The 20,712-nt window shown below is 60.7% G+C and overlaps 1 protein-coding gene across 3 annotated transcripts in view; it reads right to left on the bottom strand.

Moving 5' to 3' along the window:
• Positions 1-109: 109 nt before the first annotated feature.
• Positions 110-20,712, bottom strand: part of FRMD5 (FERM domain containing 5) — an 83,574-nt gene continuing 62,971 nt past the window's right edge. For 2 of the 3 annotated variants that reach the window (XM_080551578.1, XM_080551576.1), the window contains exons 2-14: positions 18,547-18,651; positions 17,528-17,570; positions 17,322-17,400; positions 14,968-15,065; positions 13,147-13,270; positions 12,505-12,592; positions 10,174-10,262; positions 9,431-9,494; positions 8,626-8,717; positions 7,236-7,310; positions 6,605-6,673; positions 6,027-6,133; positions 110-2,985 (exon numbers count right to left, since the gene is read on the bottom strand). In XM_080551578.1, the coding sequence (XP_080407704.1) occupies positions 2,402-2,985; positions 6,027-6,133; positions 6,605-6,673; positions 7,236-7,310; positions 8,626-8,717; positions 9,431-9,494; positions 10,174-10,262; positions 12,505-12,592; positions 13,147-13,270; positions 14,968-15,065; positions 17,322-17,400; positions 17,528-17,570; positions 18,547-18,651 (1,617 nt within the window). In that variant the 3' untranslated portion in view covers positions 110-2,401. The remainder of the gene's footprint in view (positions 2,986-6,026; positions 6,134-6,604; positions 6,674-7,235; positions 7,311-8,625; positions 8,718-9,430; positions 9,495-10,173; positions 10,263-12,504; positions 12,593-13,146; positions 13,271-14,967; positions 15,066-17,321; positions 17,401-17,527; positions 17,571-18,546; positions 18,652-20,712) is intronic. The other variant, XM_080551577.1, reaches the window with a different exon arrangement.

Here is a 20,712-nt window from a genome sequence, read left to right as displayed (position 1 = left end):
CTCTCGGGGCAGCCAAATTCTGCCCGCACCTTGCGCTCGGGTACGGTTTGTACTCGAGCAACGAACACTGACACCACAAGCACTGAACGACTCTCATACCAACTCCGGGTTTTCATGATATTTAAATATTTATTTAAATTTAAAAATACTTTTCATGGCACCAATGATTTTATGCTAACTAAGATATTGAGTATGTAGAAAAAGGTACATTTTTGAAGGAAAATGTAACTTACAGTATTTGGCACATGAAAGGTTAATTTCTAGATTTTTCTTTTTATGAAAACTAAGAAATTCACATTTTCAGGTATTTTACTGTCTACTGCTTAAAGATGCAGTATGCTATTACGAGATATTTTTTTTTCTGATATAAGAATCTATGGAAACAACATTTTAATATAAAGACAGGTAAAACTAACAGGTAGTGAAACACAAGACATAATATGGAACATACAGGAAAAACATACAATGAAAAATTACCAGTTCTCGTGGTTTTTGCAGTAAAATGCTGGGTGAAAACTGCAGAGGTAACCTAGGTCTGGCATTTATAGCTATCCTAAAGTAAGCTGATGGAAAAGGTTTCCAAGGTCACTACTCGGACGCATCGCGTTTCTTTCGAAGGAAGGTGCCTAACGTACAAAGTATTGAGAGCGGGGCGGCCGCTGGGGCAGGCGGCACGCCGAGGTGACACCACGCGGGTACGGCAGCAGCTGAAACAAGGGAATACTGCATCTTTAACCTGGGGTGAGAAATGTCGAGTTTGAGACTATCACGCACTGCATAGAAACACCATTAACTACAGACTGAGGTAGGAACACTACACTAAGAGTTAATTTCGCTATGTTGCATAAAACAGGGTATCATGTAAAAACCCATCCTCCGGCTCCTGGCAGCGCTCGGGACTTCACCTGTCGGCTCAGCGCCACCGCGGGACGCCGGCCCCCTCGGCTCCGGGCCGTGAGCGGGCGGCGTCGGGGTGAGCCGTGACCGCGCCGTGCCGGGCGCCGCTGCCCGGGGCCGCCCCACCGGGGATGGTTGGCGGGCCGCTCGGGCAGGAGCGCGGGAATCGGGCTGCTTAAAACTGCAGTTATGGCCCCAGCTTACGTAAAATCTCTCCCTGAGATGAAATAAAACTCGCTCGTCTGGTCTCCCTGCGTTGAGTACGTCCAACTTCTCGTCCAAAACTTAACAGAACTGGCTTTTATTGCTCCCTGTGTAAGAGACTGTTACGCTTCCCAGGTAACTGAAGGTCCCGGCGGCTATGTCACAAGTACAATGAGCTATTTTTTTTGTTTATTTTTGCTTAAGAATAGATAGGTCTAATGGTTGTCCATTGGCTTTTCCAGTGTTACCTCTGCTCCGGTAGGTCTGTCCTTTTTATCTTCAGAAAAGTCATAAAATTAGAGCTCCTCTCTGTATTCCAAAACTAGTAGCACGTTAAACTGATGTTAGGCTTCCAGTCTACAAAAACATTTACACCATTCGCTCGGCTCCAGCCCCTTGGTACAGCGCACCGCGTTCACCCAATCCGTAAAGTAAAAAAAGACTCGGTTAGGTTCAATAACAAAATAGCTTTTCGTTGTTAAAATATACGTTGAAACAGTCTCTTTGTTTGTACAAAAGGAGTACAGCTTTCCGAGGCTGGCTGGCTTCCTAACCATCCCCAGCCGTGCGCCGGGGGCTGGCCGAGCTCTCGCCCACCGGTGCGGGGCCCGGAGCCGCGGCAGCGAAGCGCGGTGCCGTGGGCACCCGGACAGGGACCGGCCACGGCGCGGAGACAGTCCCAGGAGGCCGCGCGTGGCGCAGGGCGAGGGCCACGGCCGCCTGCGTCAGAAGGAGCCGGCGTGGGGGCGAGGCCGGCCGGGGGGTGCCCCCGCGGGAGGCTCCGGCTCGGAAGGAGCGCTCTCTGCAAAGCGGTGCTTGGCGGGCGGCGGCGTGGCGCACAGTGGCGGATTCGACAACGTAACGATACACGAGTGTTTAAATTAAAACTCAGTAGCACCATTGCTAAAGCTCCTGCGTAATACAGCATCTCTGGCCTCTCAGCCGCTGGCTGATGCTCGTACAATGATCAGTGGTAATAGTAAAATAAATTCCTCTCTTTATTCGGTACTTCCAAAAGTAACACACGCGGCTGTGAAAAAATCAAAACTGAAACCTTAACTTATTCTGCGGGCTCCAGGGGTGGAAGCAGCGGCCGAGCAGGCTAGGGAAGGGCAAGTGTCTGGTCTGCGTCTACCCCTCTCGTCCTCCTGGAAAGAAACGTCCTAGGCAGCACTGTACTCGGGGTCATGGGAGAAGGAGTTATTGCAAGAGCCGAAGGTGCCACAAAGGTCCCGCTTGCTGGGGACAGCAGCAGGTCTCTCCCGAGTCCGCCTGGCTAGTTTTGTGGCGGCTCCTGCCTTCAGGTGTCAATGAGCAGGCTTACCACGGCGCGGACTTTGCAGGCAAACCATCGCCTGAGGGGACAAAAGTATTGGTAATGGAACTGCTCGAACTCGGGGGTCTGGCGGATATCGCGGAAAAAGGCAGTGTCAAGGTCGGACTCGGTAAGGACGATCAGGAGAAGGAGCAAAACAAAGAGGAGTCCAACTGTCACAAGGAGCAAACGGAGGACACTTAAAACAAACTTATTCACCTGTTCCGCCCGTGTCCCGCCGCGGCCGCCGGCGCCCAGGCACAGGGCGCGGAGCTCGCCCGGCTCCTCGGCCTCGGCCGCGCTGGGGGTGCCGGCCTCCGACTCCTTCTCCTCCTCGATGCTGCACGGGGCCCCGTTCAGCTGCCGCGACAGCAGCATCAGCTCCAGGCTGTGCTCGGCCACCGGCGTGGGCAGCACGCTGTCGGCCGGGCTGTAGCTCTCGTCGGCGATGACGGCCACCCGCTCGCTGCTCTCGGCGCGGCCGCCACGGCCGGGGGGCACGAAGGCGTCGCCGTGGGAGGCCGAGCGCACCGGGGTGGAGTGGGCGCTGTCACGCAGCGACTCCAGGCCTGGGCGGGGAGAGAGGTGCTCAGTGGTGCTGGGGGGCCGGGAGAGCCCCCCCCCCCACCCCCCCAACACCGCCCGCTTGCCATGCGCTGCCCCCAGCCCTACCCGGTGTCCCCAGCGCAGGGTGGGCGCAAAGCACTGGGTGACGTCTGGGAAAGCAGCCCATGGCACCCTGTTCGGCTTTTGTGTGTTTTTTACTTATTTTTTTGGGTGGTGGTGGGTTTTTTCTTTTTTTTTTTTTTTTTTTTTATTTATTGTTTGGTTGGCGGTGGGTGGTTTTTTTTTTTGACACCTGCAGAGCAGTCCGGGTCCTGTGCAGCAGCCCTGGGCAGCGCTCAGCCCCTTTTTTGTGCCGCTTGTGACTGCAGAGGCGGCTCCCCGGCGGGCGCGTGACTTGTCACCGCCGCGAGCTTTTCGCCTGGACCGCGGCCAGGCTGCTGGCAGGGGCCCGGGTTTGTCATCAATCACCACCGCTTCGCAGTGCTGCAGCCTCTGGCAGCCTGGAGGGCGACAGCTTCCCCTTGCTCACGGCTCGCTTAAAGGCACCCCTGCCAGCCGCTCTCAGCGCAGATAACCTTCAGCTGGGAGTGAAGCACGGCACTGGAGAAGGACAAACGCCTGCTGCCTCCAGCCCCACGTGCCCGTCCCTAGACACCTCCACCTGACAGCACAGGGCGTCCTGTGCTCCCGTCCTACTGCAAGTGCCTCACGGAGAAGCCTCTGGCTCATGTGGAGCCTTCCCGCAGGGAGGAACCGGTGGCGAGCAGCAGCTCAGGGCCGCGGCGAGGCCTCCTTAATGCCAAGGTGGCTCCGGGCTGAGCCCAGCCCCGAGCCCAGCCCTGGGAGCAGCCGCACGTAGGACGGGGGCTGCAGCAGCACCAGGTCCTATTGATGCACTACAAAAAATCTCTTACACACACAGAGTAGCAGAAATAGCCACGCGGCAGCGTGCCCTGCCACATGCTTGGCAGAGCTAGAGTTACAGCCCAGCCAGGGCTGCCCTTTACAAGGCTGAACCCTGCGTGCAGGGCAAGGGGGAGCTCTTTCTCCTGAGTAACAGAAAAAAACAGAAATACCAAAAGGACCTGCAAAAGTGCCGCTTGTTTCTTGCAGTTTTCACAGCAAGAGAGGCAGAGGTCCCCAGGGACCGCGGTGGGGGGGAGGTGCTGCCACCGCAGCGTCCCCTGCACGAAGGAGGGAGCTTGGCGCGGTGCTGGCCAGGCTCAGCGCAGCCCCATCGCCGCCCCGCAGCCGCTGAGGGTGACCGGGCTGAGCCGGCCCCGCTTCGAGCCTCAGGGGACGCTTCCCCAGGTGGGGAGGACACCGTGCACCGACGCTCTGTGGGACAGGGCGTCCCTGGCTGCCCCGGCCATGCCCCCTGCCAAAACGTGAAGGAAAGGAGCCCAGCGGCCGTCCTGCCCGCATTCCCCTGGGCTTTGCCACCTCCCGCGTGTAAATCCTCCCCGGATGCCTCCGGATCCTGCCGGGCTTAAGGCGGGTGCCAGCGGAGGCACCGAGCGTGGGGGCAGCTGGGGCGCTAAGCGCAGCGCAGGAACCGGCGCCTTCTCACCCTGACAGCTGCTCTCTGTGTCTCATAAAGCAAGCACAAATATCCCCTCGCTGCTCCCGCTGCACCCCCGGTGGGATCACCACTCAGCGAGAGGCGCTGCCCCCAGCCCAACCGCTCCTGCCACCTCCTTGCTCCGTGGGACCGGCACCAACAGCTGGGAAACCTGGGGAAAGCCGGGACCAGCCCCAAAACTGGGGCTGCTGAGGGTGTGTGCAATAACGTCCCATCGGAGGAGACACCAGGCGCTCCCCACATCCTGGCCCGCATCCCGCGCCCCCCTGGGGCTGTGGCTGTGGGACCCCCCCGGACACCCAGACCCGCCGCCTCACCTGGTGCGTGCCGAACATCGGGGGCAGGGAGAGCGGGCAGGAGAGGCAAAGCCCCCAGAGCCCGGGCCAGCAGCCGCGGCCCCAGGGCCAGCACCCGGACCCGCACCTCCCGGCAGCAGTGGTTGATGAGCCGCAGGTGGACGCTGACTTTGGTTTTGATTTTGACCAGGCACTTCACCATGGTGGCACGGGGCGCCCGCGGGGGCCGAGGAGGCGCGGGGCCGGCCGCCCGGCCGCGGCTCAGCTGAGGCAGGCAGTGCTGGTGCCGCGGGCTGCGTGTCAGGGCTATTCTGGGCTCCGCGCTCTCACGGTACCCCGCTGAAGTGAGAGCGACAAAACGCAGCTGCCAGGGCAGGGTGCGAGCTGCCAGGCGCCGGGTGATTTATCGTGTGGGGCTATTTAATGCCCTCTCCATTTTGTAACGGCACCCATGGGAGGTGAGGAGAGGGCGCTCACTGTTAATAGGGCAGCAGAGGTGCCCCAAAAATCAGCACGGAAACCAGCCCCGAACTCCCCCGATGGGCACAAACCCTGCTTCTGCTGTGGGGGTCCTCTGGGCAGGGGGTGCCCCAGGCTCCGGGCCGTCCCCTCCTCTCCCTCACCACCCTCCCTGTTCCCCAGGCGGGTGCCAGTGGTTTGGCAGCAGGGCTGCAGGGCAGCAGGGCAGACCCTGCGGCGGCTGGGGTGGCAGGAGCTGGGTCTCGGTCGCCTTTGCATTAAATATTTCTGAGCACAACCTTACTGGCCAGACTTCAGAGACTCTAAATGCCGAGAAACAGAAGGCGACAGCTAACACAAGCACACCTGCAGCCGTGCAGAGCACCCTGGGCTGCTCTCCGCGCCCACCGGCAGCTAGCTGTGCTCTCCAGCCCCCTTTGGGGCCGCGTGCAGGCACGGTGCTGTTGGCACGGCCCCAGCCGGGGCGGCGGTGACAGGCTGCATTTTGTCAGTGCTTTGCTCGCCCTGGGGACACTGGATGAGATGAGCACACACAGGCTTCTTAGCTGGACATGCATTTGGGTGTGCATCTGCTTTTTTGTGTGCACGTGCCTGTGTATGTGTGCGCCTGTGTGTGCCCATGTGCGTGTGCCCGTGTGCAGGGCCGCGCTGGCTGCAGCACCCAGGAGGTCGCCCCGTGTCCTACCTTCCATGATGGAGATGTGAACGGCTCTCCTGCGGGTGCGGGGCACGCTGCTCAGGCGGGGGCCGTGGGTGATGGAGGGGCAGCTCCGGCTCGGCACCAGCCCTGCCCTGAGGACAGAACAGGGACAGTGAGAGCCCGCGGGCTGGACCCGGCATGGCCCAGACAGGGACATCTCCTCCTGCCTTCGGACAGGTCCCTCCAAAACGCCCAGTGACGCACAGATCTCCCTCTGCTCTGCTCCTGCCCCAAGCAGCGGTGGGGCCATGCCTGCCCTGGGCTCAGGGACGCCCGCAGAGCTACGGCACCGAGGGACAGGGCTGCTGCGGGAGGCGGCTGCAGACTCTGCCTGCGTCCTTCCCAGCGAACACAGCCCGCACCACGAGCTCTTGCAGCTTGGAGAACGCAAATAGGAGCGAGCTTCTGAAAACCTTTCATAAGCGTTCCCTCCCAGGGCTTGGTCTGACGGAACAGGGCTGAGCAGAACCCAGCAGGGCCCAAGGGACCCCTCTGCACCCCGAGCAGCGCGGTACCCGAGCCCCGTGGGCTGCAGCCTGCCGGTGCTGCTGCCGGGCTCTTACCGATGTATCTCCGGCGGCTCCCGCTTGATCTTGGCGCTGGACTCCATCACTTCTTTTGCAACGCGGCCACTGCAGGTAGGTGAAGAACAGCAGCCGTGACCAGGTGGGCAGGACCCCGCTGACCTGGGGGCTCTGCCTGCCATGCGGGCACAGTGCTCCCCCCCCCCACGGGCCCCTCACATCCCCACACACATGGGCTGCTCCCCACAGGCCTGGGGGAAAGCAGAAATATTTGCTGGTATCAAGTGGGTTATCGGAAGAGCAGGGACAAGCCAGGCTGATGCCTCCCTTGGCTGCTTCTCCTGGCGTGGAGTGCTGGACACTGTGGGGCCCCCTCCCCTCTAGGGGGTCCTGCCCCAGGCATCCAGACCCTCCCGTGCCAGCCAGGAGGGAGCTGGCACTGCAAAACCCCCAGAGCTTTCCCTTCCTCTTCAGCCCTGTTCCTACAAAAAATAGCTGGAGAGATGAATGTCAGCAGTGAAATAGGGAGAACGTGGTGATGGCCTTGCCGCGGCAGCAATGGGTGGGTGTCCTGCTGCTGGAGGACCCGGGGCTGGCACCACAGCACCCGAAGCACAGCCAAGGGAGCATCCGAAAGCACGCCCAGCAGGGACTCGCAGTCGTTATTCACCTGTATCGGAACCGGCTTCCTTTGAAGAACAAGTTGCTGCTGGACACCGTCCGGACCTGGCTCGACTTCTCCAGCCTGCAAGGCACCGAGAGCCGCGTGAGCGCCCCGCGCTGCCGCCCCGCTGCTGGGCACACGGGCACGGTCCGTGCACAAGGGCAGGGCCCTGGCTGGCTTTGCTTTTACACCTGCACCCAGAGCTGGGGACTGATGGCTCTACGGGGCTGGGGAGTGCAGAGGGACACCCATCGGTGCCTTCGGACAGGAGCCCCCAGCCCCATCCCAGATGGGACGCACGGATCGGCCCCGCACGGGCAGGCTGGCGGCTCTGGGGCCGCTCAGAGCAAGGAGCCCCTGGGAGCAGCCCCCCCTCTGCTCCTGCTCAGTGTCAGGAGCCCCAGGATGCTGATCCCCCCCCTCTGCTCCCACCCCAGGGCAGCCGCTCCCTCGCCCCCAGGCCGGGGCCGTTCGGCACCGCCACAAGCCCGCAGTCCACTCTGCTGGGCACGTAATGCCGCCGTAGTGTGCTGACAGCATTAATCATAAAAAGATTTGTAAAGCAATATTGCAATTTCATTCCATGTTAATATAATGAGAAATGAAACCTGCTGATTGCAGCTGCTGATTGCAGTATTCCCAAAGAGAACACATTAGACACTTTATCTCACATCTCACTGATTAGAATAAAACTCATTATAAAGCACAAAGACGGCTATTTTTAAGTAAACCACCGTACAGTAAAACCAAGGCGTTCTGCCCTGATTTCTCAGCAGACAGCCCAGCCCACAGCCTGCCCTGCAGCCCCTTGTGCTCACTAACCCGACCCTTTCTGGGCAGCCCAAACCAGAGTGGGGACCCAGCGCTCTCCAGCCCTGGGGAAGAGCAGTGACCTCGCTCCAAACCCTCCCCAGACCTATTTTGAAAATCCAGCCCTGAATCTTAGGTCAGACAACATTCCCTGAGTCCTACCACCACCTCCTCTGCTGCCTTTGCACCCCCAGCAGCCCAGCTGGCCACAGGACAGCAGCGCAGGTAGCAGCCATGCGCCGGCACACCCTGACTGGCACCGAACGAGCCGTGATTGACAGGAAAAATGCTAAAACACATCTGGTGCTCTGGACAGGACGTGTGCCGGTCGCTTCGTGTTAGAGGCTTAACCTCCAAACAACTAATTTTAATCTCCTGATTGAGGGTTTGCTGCGGTGGGATCAGCCCCATCGCCCAGCAAATGGGACAGAGCCTCCGGGGGGCACGGGCACTGTGGAGGCCGGGGGGGCTGCCAGGGCCACCCGGAGGGGGCTGCCCGAGCCCCCCACACCTCGCCTTGCCCCGGGACTGACTCACGGGAAACACAGAACAAGGCGCACGGACGGATGGCCGTCCTTGCACTCACTTGTAGAAGGCTTGGTTTTCGATCCCGCACTTCCAGAGGTGCTTGCAGGCTTCTGGCGTTGGGGCAAAATAGGTGAGGACAATTTTCTTTTCCTAAAGGAGAAAGAAGTCCATGGGGAAAGGAGTGAGTGGTGACCAGCAGGGAATGTGGTGGGGCCTGGAGCAGCGGGAGCCGAAAACCTGCACGGACGGGGTGCGAACCCCCTGCAGGGACACTGCTGGGACACGGAGACGTCCCCTCACACAGGTAGTGGGCAGGCCTGCACTCCGGTCACCTGCCAGCCCCCCACGCACTGACACCCAGACTATTTGCATTTTGAATGTCCACAGGCGCATTTTTAACACCCGTGTGGCTGGCGTGCACGTTGGAGGCTCTCGGCAGTGCTCTTAGGGTGCCTCGGTCAGCCAGGGGTGTCGGCGGGACAGCTGGGCTATGGCACGGCTCAGCCCCATGCTGCTGCTGAGCTCCCCCCGCACCCCTCTCACCACGGCCCTGCCGCCTCCGGTGCCCCCAGCAAGGGGCAGGGGTAGCACGGGGCTGACCCCAGCACCCGCACCGCGTCCGAGGCACTGCAGCCATGGGGAGGGCCAAAATGGGCTCAGGGAGGGCCAAAATGGGCTCAGGGCAGGCCGTGGGCGCATCCACAGCGACGGCAGAGCTGCAGCCCGTGCCACCCACCCTGCAGGGCCCCTCCGAGGGGACGGCCGGAGGCTGCAGCCCCCCGGGTGCATTAGGAGCTTGCTGCATGCCTGGGAAACGAAGGAGGCCGTGCTCAGTAAGACCCAAGATAAGGGAATGCACTCACCTCCTTCTGACTTACGTACAAATAGAAAGTCTTTCCCTCAAATTTCATTTTGGTCACCTCATTCCTGCAAGGAATGACAAGGACAAGGACACGCACATGAGAGGCTGCCTGGCCCCTCTGAGCACGCGGCCACGCAGCCCCCCCGCAGCCCGGCCGTGACGGGGATGGCCTGGAGATGGCTGGTGGCACCGGCCAGGCCAGCAAGCAGGGCGGGCGGCTGGGAGACCGACACTGCCGTGGGCAGAAACCCAAGGGCCTGGGGGGCAGCGGAGGCGAGGAGCCGTCCCCACCCTGTGCGCCGGGGCAGTCCCCAGCTGAGGCATCGCCTCCACGAGGCTCGCTGCGGGGCCGTGCGGTGGTGCTGGGTGGTGGTGGCAGGATGGTGCAGAGCAGCACAGGCTGGGCGTTCCCACACCCAGCACCAGAGCTTTTGGGCAGCAGGAGCTCACAGGTGCACTGGTGTGTGCAGGGCACAGGACGGGGCTTCCAGCTGCCCACATCGCCCCCTTCCCATCCCCTCCTCGGGCCTCGTCCCCGCTCAGATGTGCCCATGTGGCCCCCTCACCGCCATCCCTGGGGGCTCCACTGCCTCCACCCAGCACCCAGCAAGTGCCCGGGGAAGGCTAGGAGCACCCGAGCACCCCTGCCAGTGGGATTCCAGCCCCGGCGTCCCTCCAGCACCCTGGGGTGACACGGGCACCGTGACGGTGCAGGGGGAGCAGGGCGGAGCAGGGCCCGCTCACCATTTGATGAAGTGCACTCGCTTGTTTCCCTGCAGCACCACGAACCCGAAGGGCGTGAAGGCCAAAAACGCCGCGTTTCCCGACACGTCCTGGAAGGCAACAGCGGCTCCTCAGCAAAGCGCTGCCAAGCCAGCGACGTTCACAAGCCACCGTCCACCCCCAGCCCGTATCGGGGCCCCACAGACCCCCCAGCCCCAGCCCTGCACGGAGCATCCCCCGGTGATGCTGTTCGGAGCGGGGCACCGCAGCGGAGCACCGGAGCCGGCTGCTCCAGCAGCACTGAGAAAAGGCAGGGCAGCTCCCAGCCCTCGTGGCCCCACCGATTCACAAGTAAGCAATAAGCAGGGAAGATGACAGTGCTCAACCAATCCTTCTGCTAATAATTAAACAGGAAAACGGTAAAAACCTGTTAAACTTTTGACACCCTCAGAGCCCTGCGCAGCCAGTGCAGCTGGGCAGCACCGAGGCAGTTTAGAACCAGTAATTAGTGTCGTGTGCGGAGCCAGGCGGCGCGGTAACTTAATCATAACAACCAGACTCCAGGGAAGCGATCATTAACTGCACTGATGCTCATGAAGAAAAGCAGATATATGCTGAATTTTAAAAATATTATAAAATGGTTGTGGCTGCTCTTTAATTGTGAGGCTTTTCCTCAGCCCGCAGACGCTTGCCCTGCGCTCAGGCTGCTTTAGCAGGATGCTGAGTGAGGGGAGCGGGCACGACAGGGGCTGGCAGGAGACACGGGGTGTCCAGAGCACTGGAAGGAGAAGCAGACGCAGGACTTCAGAGGGGAGGATGCCCGCCTGGTGCCTGCCCTCCTCCTGCAGTGTGCTGCCCAGGCCCCACCGTGTGGCCGCAGGCATTTTCTCTGAAGGGTCACTTCCACCCTCGTGGCACAGCTGCCAGTCCTTGGTTCCCGGCCCGGCACAGAGATGCCACCTGAATGCACATCAGAGGGGTGCAGGAGACAGTTTTCCTGATATCTTCAGAATTTGTGCAGAGAACGAATCGGTTTTAAATCCAGAGTAGATCAAAATCCATTTTAATCTGCCAAGGGTGAATGGCCAAAAGCAAGGAGCGCTGAACCTCCAGCCTCCTGCACAAAGCAAGGCGCAAAGCCCCCAGCCGATCGTGTCCAGGTGGGTGGTGAGGGGGACGAGATCCCCGTGCGGCTCCGTGGGACCGGCAGCGCCCGCAGCCCGGGGCTGTGGCTCCTCGACGGAGGTGGGAGGTGGAGACCCCCACCCCCTCCCCACCGCTGCCCCACACCGTCCGGGGGGCACGGCGGTGCCGGGCACAGCACCCCGCTGGTAACGGGGTGCCAGAACGAACGTTATCAGCAGGGAGCCAAGTGTGGGCGCAGCTCTCCCAGTGCCAGCCCCTCGGGCTATCGGCACAGCTCCGACGCGCTGTGCTCTCCGTGCTGTGCTCTCCGTGCTGTGCTCTCCGTGCTGCGCTCTCCCACTGTTTGCAGCCCCAGCCCCAGCCCTGCCAGAGTGCAGGATTTTGCTGTCTTTTGGGCATTTGTGAGCCTGGCCCCTCCAGCACCCCGTGCTGCAAAGCCGCACGGCACCCAGCCACAGGGGCTGCAGTAGGACCGCAGGGTGCTGCCCGCGTCCTCTGCCTTGGTGATTTTATTTAGGCTCAGCCCAGCTCCCGTGCCAGTAAATGGCCGGGCTCCCCCCGCAGGCCAGGTGTACTTGCTGTCACCGGGAATTTACACGGTGTAACCCCGTTAAAGGCCTGGAGGAGCTCAGAGCAGGCGCTTCCCTTACGGTAAAACTCCCCGCCTGCTTTGCATCCCATGTCCATCTGCATGTGATGGGATTATAAGGGACCACGGAGAGCCAAATGCAATGACATCTAGAGTCAATAGAAAGCATTTCAAACAGAAAATTCGATTAGTGGCCAGGGAAGAGCAGAGAGTTAGCCTGTCTCTGGCAGATTAGTGGTTGTTGGTTTCTCAGACACATTACTGACCTTGCTGCTGCCTCCAAATTACACGCTTTTGCAGATGATCGGCCATTGTTTTTGCAGTTGTCTGCATGTACAAACACCTTCTTAGGACTTCCCTAAATACTCCTCAGGAAGGCCCTCGGGGCAGTTTTCCTCCCTGCTGCCCCCTGTGCACATATTCCCCTTCGGGGCTGTTTTTTATGGCAGGGCAAGGGCTGCACCCAGCGCCTGCCACACTCCGCAGTGCTCCCAGTGCCAGAGCCCCCCGGCAGGTGACACATGGCTGTGCCTGGGAGCACCAGTGGCACCTCTGCAACGTGGCACCTGCCAGCGTGAGAACACAGCGCCGGAACAGCTCTCAGGAAGCCGTTTTACCTTGCAGGGGTGTGGGTCAACTCCGTAGGTCTCCAGAGTCTGGGCTTTCCTTAGGAAATTCAGCTCTGAAGTAGCTGGTGTCTGCCCGCTGCAGGAGGGGAAAAAGGGGGGGAAAAAGAATATTTCATGGGAGGTACGCATGTGAAAAACAGTCCTCAGCTTCGTGGTTTCTGTGAACAAGGGGCATCGGTCCCGGCCTGTGTCGGTTACACCAGCGAGCACAACCTGCGGCAGGAACCAGCGCTGAGAGCCCGGCGCTCCTCCTGCCAGCTCGCTTGGTGCACGACAGCGAGCGAGCAGCTCGGGAAAGGGCCAAGGGTAAGGAGCCCCTGCAAGGCCCAGCGCTGCGTTACGGGCACTGCCCAGCTTCAATCCAGGCGGGAGGGGAGGGCGCTGGGGAGGGAGGCAGCTGCTGCTCGCGGGGAGCTTTCCTGTAAGGCCTGACCGAGCACCTTTCCGAACCCCCTCTGCTCTATTTCTGCTGCTACCAGTGCTGCCAAGAGCACCGCTGGCTTTCAGCTGCACACGATGCACAAAGCTCTAAGTGCCCATCCCGCGGCGTGCCCCAGTGTCCTGAACGGGAATAAAAATCAGCGGAGCCTCAACAGCATCCCCGTCCCCGCGCCACGGCGCCAGCCCTACCTCAGCTCCGACTTGTGGATCTCTGCGATTTTCCTCTCCAGCTTTTCCGAGTGCTTGGGGAAGAACTGGAACTTGGAGCTGTAGCCCTCCGGGTGCTTCCCCGGGTCGTAGTCCCCGATCTCGGCTGGGGGGGACAGAGGCGATGAGTGGCCGTGCACGTCCCCGGGCCCTGCGGTGCTGGGTGCCAGGCGTGGGGCCGGGGCTCGAAGCACCCAGTGCCAGGGCAGCAGGGGCACGCTGCACCGCCACGGCCGTGCGTCCCACCGGGAGGGCTCATTTGTCAGGCATTAACTGCATCCAATTCATTTCACCGTTTGCTTGGGAATCGCCCGCAAGCAGATGGTCACTGTCCCACCTTTATTAATTCCTCAAAGTCTTTGCCAAATACCCCAGAGCTGCGCCAGGCCCATGTTTCAGCACGAGCCCCCTGGGGCTGTTGGCTCCAAGTGCCACAGGGGCACCCCCGTGGCCCCCCAACCGGCACCAACGCTGCCGCTGTCCCCTGGGAGCCGGCAGCGGTGGCAGCTGCGCTCCAGCCCTGGTGCTGGGCAGACCACCCCAGCCCCTCGCAGCGGCACCGCGTGCTGCATGGCACGTCCCGCGGCTGCACGCCTCCTGCCATCACCTGCGGCAGCTCTGCAGCCCCTCGCCACCCTGATCTCATTTAATTCCCTCCAGCCTCAGGTCCCAAGGGAAATATTACATAATTTTTTTATGCTCCCTGCTTAAGACACTAAAGGTTTAGGAAATAGACTGGCTGCTTTGGAACTGAAGTGTGTCTCTTTTGCTTGCAGAGGCGCACGTACCCAGCTTCCCAGGGACCCACCTGCCTGCCCAGGGGCTTCAGTAGTGGCCCTGGCAGGGCGCCAGGGTGAGCGCTCCCAGGTCAGGACGTCTGCACCTGCAGCCCCCCCAGGTGCTTGCCCTATGGATGGGGTCCACCGGCTGCATCTCTGCAGCAAGGTCGTGCACGCCACACACTTGGCATGGCGATGCTAACGGCCCTTCAATGTGCTTTTGTGTCCCTCTAATGCCACCCAGCTCTCCCAAGGAGCCTGGAAAGCCCACGCCGAGTGCTTTGGGTGCTGCACCGTGCCAGCACCTCGGTGCTGTCGGTGCCATGGGGTGGGCAGGAGCAGGCAAAGCAGCGCGGCAGGAGCACGGATGGGAGAGCGGGTCAGCAGGAGATGGCTTTCGGAGCTTTTCCCACCTCCTGCTCTGAACTCCACCAGCGCCTCTGCAACTCGCTGACAAAAGCACTTTCCCTGCTCAGGCACCCAGCGGCCAGCAACGAGCTTACACAAGGACATCTTCATCCGTTCCAGGAATCAGCAGAACTGCATTTACCTCTGATCTGCAGCTGCAAACCCCTGGGGCTGCCAGAACCACCGCAGGCTGTGCACGGCCCCGGGAGAGGAGGAGTGCTGCCACGGGGCCGCTCCTGCAGAGGGGCAGAGCAGGCATGGGGGGTGCAGCTTGGAGCAGCCCACGGCGGTTTTGCTGACCACTTTGTGACCCCTGCATAAAAGCCACTGCACAATCACAAGAAGGAGACGTGGACTAGGTGAGCCATGGGCCCTTTGCGGCGATGGGGCAGCTCAGAGAGCAGATGGCCGCGTGTGCTTCTGCTGCGGGTGAGACCACGGCATCAGTTCCAATCCTCCCCCAGCCCAGCACAGCACGACACGAGCAAGTCTTGAAGTATGAGCCCTGCACTGGCTAGGTGACATTTGTATGCTAGGTGCAGTGATCTGTTGTAAGTGAAATAATGTAATCAGTACTTAGCATGAAAAGCAAATTTATCTTGTCAAAAAGCATTACCTTGAAGGATATAGGCGGCCAGCAAAGCAGCATCTGAAGTCTTGCAGAGGAGGCGGCCGTGGTAGAGATCTCGTTTGATCTGCAGGAAGACTAAATACCTGAGGACAGCAGAGAGAGTCCAGTCATTAAGCAAAGTTTAAATTACCTAAACAGGCAATTTAGGTGGGGAACATCTGCCACAAGACGCTGGCAGTAGCATTTCTCTCCAAGCAGCCCATTTACAAGACACTCCTCCTGCTTGGGAACGGCCGGTGGCACAGCGCAGCAAACGTTCCTGCCGCACCCGGTGCGCGCCCGGGTGGCTTTGTGCCCTGGCAAACCGCAGCTTGCATGAGTCCCCTAAATAAAAGCTTTTTAAGAAAAACAAGAAGTATCATGTGAGATCTACTCCTAGTACTTCTGTGCATGCCTGTATAAAAAAGACAGATCGATCCTATCCAAGAAAGCTGGTTACAGCACATATCCTGCTGGCAGCAGGAACACTTGCATTCTGGACACAGAGACCCTTCCAAACAGGCTCCGCAGATAAGCACGGTGCTCCTTACAATGCATCTCATCCCAGCTACAGTCAGACCCCGGAAGGACCACAACTTTCTCACTCTCCCAAAAAAATCTTACGTTTTGTTTTTTGTTATTTTTTGGGGGGTACCTTCTGTGGAGCACAAGCAAAGCTCTCATTCGTTTTGTACATCATCAAGAGGAAAGTAAACTTCAGAAGACTTTTCTGAGCACCTCAGCATCTTCTATGTTGTTTCCTACTTCATCTGCCCACTAAAAATATGAAGATTTTATAAATGCAAAACTAAAGTAAAAAGCTGAGCAGACTGCAAAATCCCAGAGATCCTCTGTCATTGGCTGCCTGCAAAAATAGACTGAAAATCCAAAAAGTGAAATCCTGGAATATATTTAGCTATATCAGTAAGCCGACTTAAACCTCCATGCGCTTAGCACGGACCGTATTCTTCCGGAATATTTAATGGCACACAGAGCTTGCGATCCCCCAGCCTCCAGAAGCTGATGGAGAGCTCCCAGCCCGGCTTGGGGCTGGCCGTGTGGGGCTGGCTGTGTGGGGCTGGATACGTGCGGAGATTTGGTGCTGCCCATCCTCGGGCTGCTGAGGCCAAGCAGGGCTGAGCAGGTGTCACGGGCCGTTTGTCACCATTTGGTGCGTATTTGGTGCGAGAGCAGCTGATGCTGGCAGTCCTCTAATTTGCAGTAGCTGCCTGTCTGCAGTGTAAGACGGCTTTTCTGGCCTGCTTTGAAAGTAGAAGGAGAAGCTCGTGCTATTTGTCCCTGTTTTTAACAGGTAAGATGAAGGGGCTTCCCTTGCAAGGCAAACCCCAGAGCTGTCCAGCTGCAGGACGTGGGGGGCGCCGGCTGGGACCAGGGCAGCCCAGCACCTTCGTTGGCTTCTCCCTTGGAGCACCAAAGACAACTGAGCAATTTGCAGCAGTAACGGCAAAAGGCACCAGGGGAGGAATTTGGAAACTTGCAGCAAAGGACGGCCCAAGCCTCCAGGCCGGGGGAAGTTTTGCCACGGACCCACAGCCGCGCTTTGTTTTGTGCTGTGACCTCTCGGCGAGGGCTCTGCACATCCCGCACACCCGCCCTTCCTTCTGGCAGGAAAGGCAGCACAAAGAGCCCCTAAAGATAGAAACTTGATAGAAGCTCTGTCAAGTTTGTGAATTGCCGTTCATCATCCCTTTCTTCCACAGCATTCATGCCCCTTACATAAAGGGGATGTAGGTAATTGCTTCCAGGGGACTGCAAGGGAACTGGCAATGCTCAAACCCTCCAGACAGCCCCAGCACGTGCAACAACCGTCTGAGCAAAGGATGCGCTCAGGCAGCTGCACAGAGAGCTCGTTTAGAAGTGGCAGGAGTGTCGGGAGAAGCAGAAAATGGATGTGAAGGGCGCCCTGCTGCTCCAGCCGGAGCCCTCCACGCAGGACCAAGGACTTCCAGCTGTAAGGAGAGGTTTCGGGGAGCCGCAGGGAAAGGCAGGCACGTGGCGCAGAGCGGGATCCGTTCTGCAGAAGCTGCAGTGGCCCTGGACATTACGATGGGAAGTGTGGCACCCTGAGCACTTGGGGAATGGGTTTGTGCAACCACCTGCAGACATCCAAGCCGTGGGCTTCAAGCAGCACCTAACGCCCCCTGCCAGGCACGACGGCACTAAATGCCAACACAACACACACGGAGGGGTCCCACACTCTTCCCCCAGTTGTGACAGTGCGGTTTGGAAATCCTTGGCGCTCAATGTCTGTCGCTGTAACTCAAACACGAAACCAACACCCGCAGGCCCCCGGCCACCCCCTCCCCGTGCCCGCCGAGCCCTCGCGGTGCCCGCCTCACCTGGTGATCTCCTCCTTCAGAGCCGCGGGGTCCGTGGGGTAGAACTTGACGCGGAAACACATGGTGAAGGGCGGCTGGGCTGCAGCGAGAACAGCGACACCGCCGTCACCAGCCCGCCGGCCCTGCCGGCCTCGTCCCCCCAGCACGCGGCCGAGGAGGCGGCCAGACGCCACGCGGGGCATCTGCACGCCCGGAGCGCTGCTTACCCCTCATCTGCTTCACAACCGACTTTGTGAACTCCAGCCAATGCTGAAACGAGAAGGAGAGTCATTTAGTCGGCTCAGCAGCAAACACTTCCAATTAATAACACTGAATGTTCAGGGCAAGATTAAAGACACGAAGCACCTCTGCCTGAAATAAAAGCCTGCTGCCCGGGTGACCCGTGGGCTGCACGGCGAGGAGAAGGCAGCGGGGGCCAAGAGGGAACGGCCTCAGGGCTCATCTGCCAGGAGCGCCGTGCCGCTGTCACTGGATGCGATTTCAGCAGCACTCCCTCAAGTGACTGTGCCCGTAGAGACAATGCATCATAATGCATTATGCACAGCGTTTCATTCCCAAATTTATTTAAAGAGGCTATTCAGCGCAACGCATGGAGACAAAGAGCCGACACAGGCGGAGCAGCAGCACACGACCTGCCCATGATGCCGCCAGCAAAACGCTGCGCGGCACAGCCAGCACCGGCGCCAGGACAAGGGGGACCAGGGGACGGGTCCTGCACCGGGAAGCCTGGGGGCAGGGGGCAGTGGGGCCCTGAGCGGCCCCCTCCCATGGCAGCAGTGAGGGAGCAGCTCCTTGCTCAGCAGCTCCTTGCACAGACACAGCAGAAGGTGCCTTGGGGAGCAGAAATTATTTGTTACGGTGGCTTATATCGATCAGCAGGAGACACAACACAAGCCCGTTATTAATAGCTCCGCCTGTGAGCACTTTCACAATGCTCCTCATTCACAAATCTCAAGTGCTCTAATGGCAAGCAGCGACTGAACACGTTTGTGCAGAGCTCGCGCTCTGCACGCCTTTTAGAAGGAAGATTAATCCGGCGCTCGGAAGGAGCGGCAGAACTCAGCCGGCGCTGCCCTCCCAGCTCGCTGCTCTGGGGCCGACCTGAGCAGGATGCGGCCCGAGGGCACTGCTCCTGCCCCGTGCCAGGAGCTGCCCCACGAGGCCAGGCCGGGGCTGGCGGTGCGGAGCTGCAGGAAACCCCGGCGCTGCGCCCTGCAGCACTCACCCTTTGCTTGTCGGGGTCCACAAACCGAATGCCGAAGTAATCCTTCTCCAGCAGGTTCAGGTGGTGGCACAGAAGGTCGAACAGGTACTGACCCTTGGCATCTCTCTGCAAGACAAGAAATGGCATTTACAGAGCAGCCGGACAGGGTGGCTGAGCCGAGGAGCTCAGGTGAGATTCATTAGTGCAGAAAGGAGCCAGGTGGGGAGGCAAAGGCATTAAACCTGTAGTGTCACAGCAGGGAGGGGAGATCCCACCAGCTCCCCCGGTGTCACAGCGACGTTTCCAGCTCAGACAACCTGCTCCCTTCCAAGCAATGGGAATGTACTGTGTGCCAGTGCGATGTACAGACAGCACTGCACCAAACGCTAACAGGGAATTTTAAAGTATTATAGACACAAAATTTGATACAGCTCAAGTTCGTTAAAAACTCCCCTTCTGGCACTGCAGAGACTGCACCAGAGGCTTTGCTGGGTGCCCTGCGAGCTGCCTCACAGCAGCACTGTGCCCAGGACACGCAGGCCTGTCCTGAGTGCGGCGAGGAAACAGCATCGAGGGCACCAGGAGCTTGGGACCCTGGAGACGCCCAGGCCCTTCCCGCCAGAGGAGGCGTTGAAGCTGCCCAGGCACTGCTGTCTGCCCAGCTGCAGCAGCGCAGGCCCGAAGGACGGACACCTGTGTTGTGGGGCGGCTGGGCTGTGCTGGCAGGATCTGTCCCTGCGGCCGGGGCATCGGCTGGGCCTGCGGAGCAACCCCGGGGGTGGCGGCACTGCAGCCCCACACAGCCCGGCACTGCAGCCCCACAGCCCGGCACTGCAGCCCCACACAGCCCGGCACTGCAGCCCCACAGCCCGGCACTGCAGCCCCACACAACCTGGCACTGCAGCCCCACACAGCCCGGCACTGCAGCCCCACACAGCCCGGCACTGCAGCCCCACACAGCCCGGCACTGCAGCCCCACAGCCCGGCACTGCAGCCCACACAGCCCGGCACTGCAGCCCCGCACAGCCCGGCACTGCAGCCCCACACAGCCCGGCACTGCAGCCCCGCACAGCCCGGCACTGCAGCCCCGCACAGCCCGGCACTGCAGCCCCACACAGCCCGGCACTGCAGCCCCACACAGCCCGGCACTGCAGCCCCACACAGCCCGGCACTGCAGCCCCACACAGCCTGGCACTGCAGCCCCACAGCCCGGCACTGCAGCCCCACACAGCCCGGCACTGCAGCCCCACACAGCCCGGCACTGCAGCCCCACACAGCCCGGCACTGCAGCCCCGCACAGCCCGGCACTGCAGCCCCGCACAGCCCGGCACTGCAGACCCACAGCCCGGCACTGCAGCCCCACACAACCTGGCACTGCAGCCCCACACAGCCCGGCACTGCAGCCCCACACAACCTGGCACTGCAGCCCCGCACAGCCCGGCACTGCAGCCCCGCACAGCCCGGCACTGCAGACCCACAGCCCGGCACTGCAGCCCCACAGCTTGGCACTGCAGCCCCGCACAGCCCGGCACTGCAGCCCCACAGCTTGGCACTGCAGCCCCACAGCTTGGCATTGCAGCCCCACAGCCCGGCACTGCAGCCCCACACAGCCCGGCACTGCAGACCCACAGCCCGGCACTGCAGCCCCACAGCTTGGCACTGCAGCCCCGCACAGCCCGGCACTGCAGCCCCACAGCTTGGCATTGCAGCCCCACAGCCCGGCACTGCAGCCCCGCACAGCCCGGCACTGCAGCCCCGCACAGCCCGGCACTGCAGCCCCACACAGCCCGGCACTGCAGCCCCACACAGCCCGGCACTGCAGCCCCACACAGCCCAGCACTGCAGCCCCACACAGCCCGGCACTGCAGCCCCACAGCCCGGCACTGCAGCCCCACACAGCCCGGCACTGCAGCCCCACACAGCCCGGCACTGCAGCCCCACACAGCCCAGCACTGCAGCCCCACACAGCCCGGCACTGCAGCCCCACACAGCCCGGCACTGCAGCCCCGCACAGCCCGGCACTGCAGCCCCACACAGCCCGGCACTGCAGCCCCACACAGCCCGGCACTGCAGCCCCACACAGCCCGGCACTGCAGCCCCACACAGCCTGGCACTGCAGCCCCGCACAGCCTGGCACTGCAGCCCCGCACAGCCCGGCACTGCAGCCCCACACAGCCCGGCACTGCA

This window comes from Anser brachyrhynchus (assembly GCF_964034855.1).
Source record: "Anser brachyrhynchus genome assembly, chromosome: 11".
Lineage (NCBI taxonomy): Eukaryota > Metazoa > Chordata > Aves > Anseriformes > Anatidae > Anser > Anser brachyrhynchus.
The sequence above is the reverse complement of the archived record's forward strand: the minus strand, read 5'-3'. Positions and strand labels throughout refer to the sequence as shown.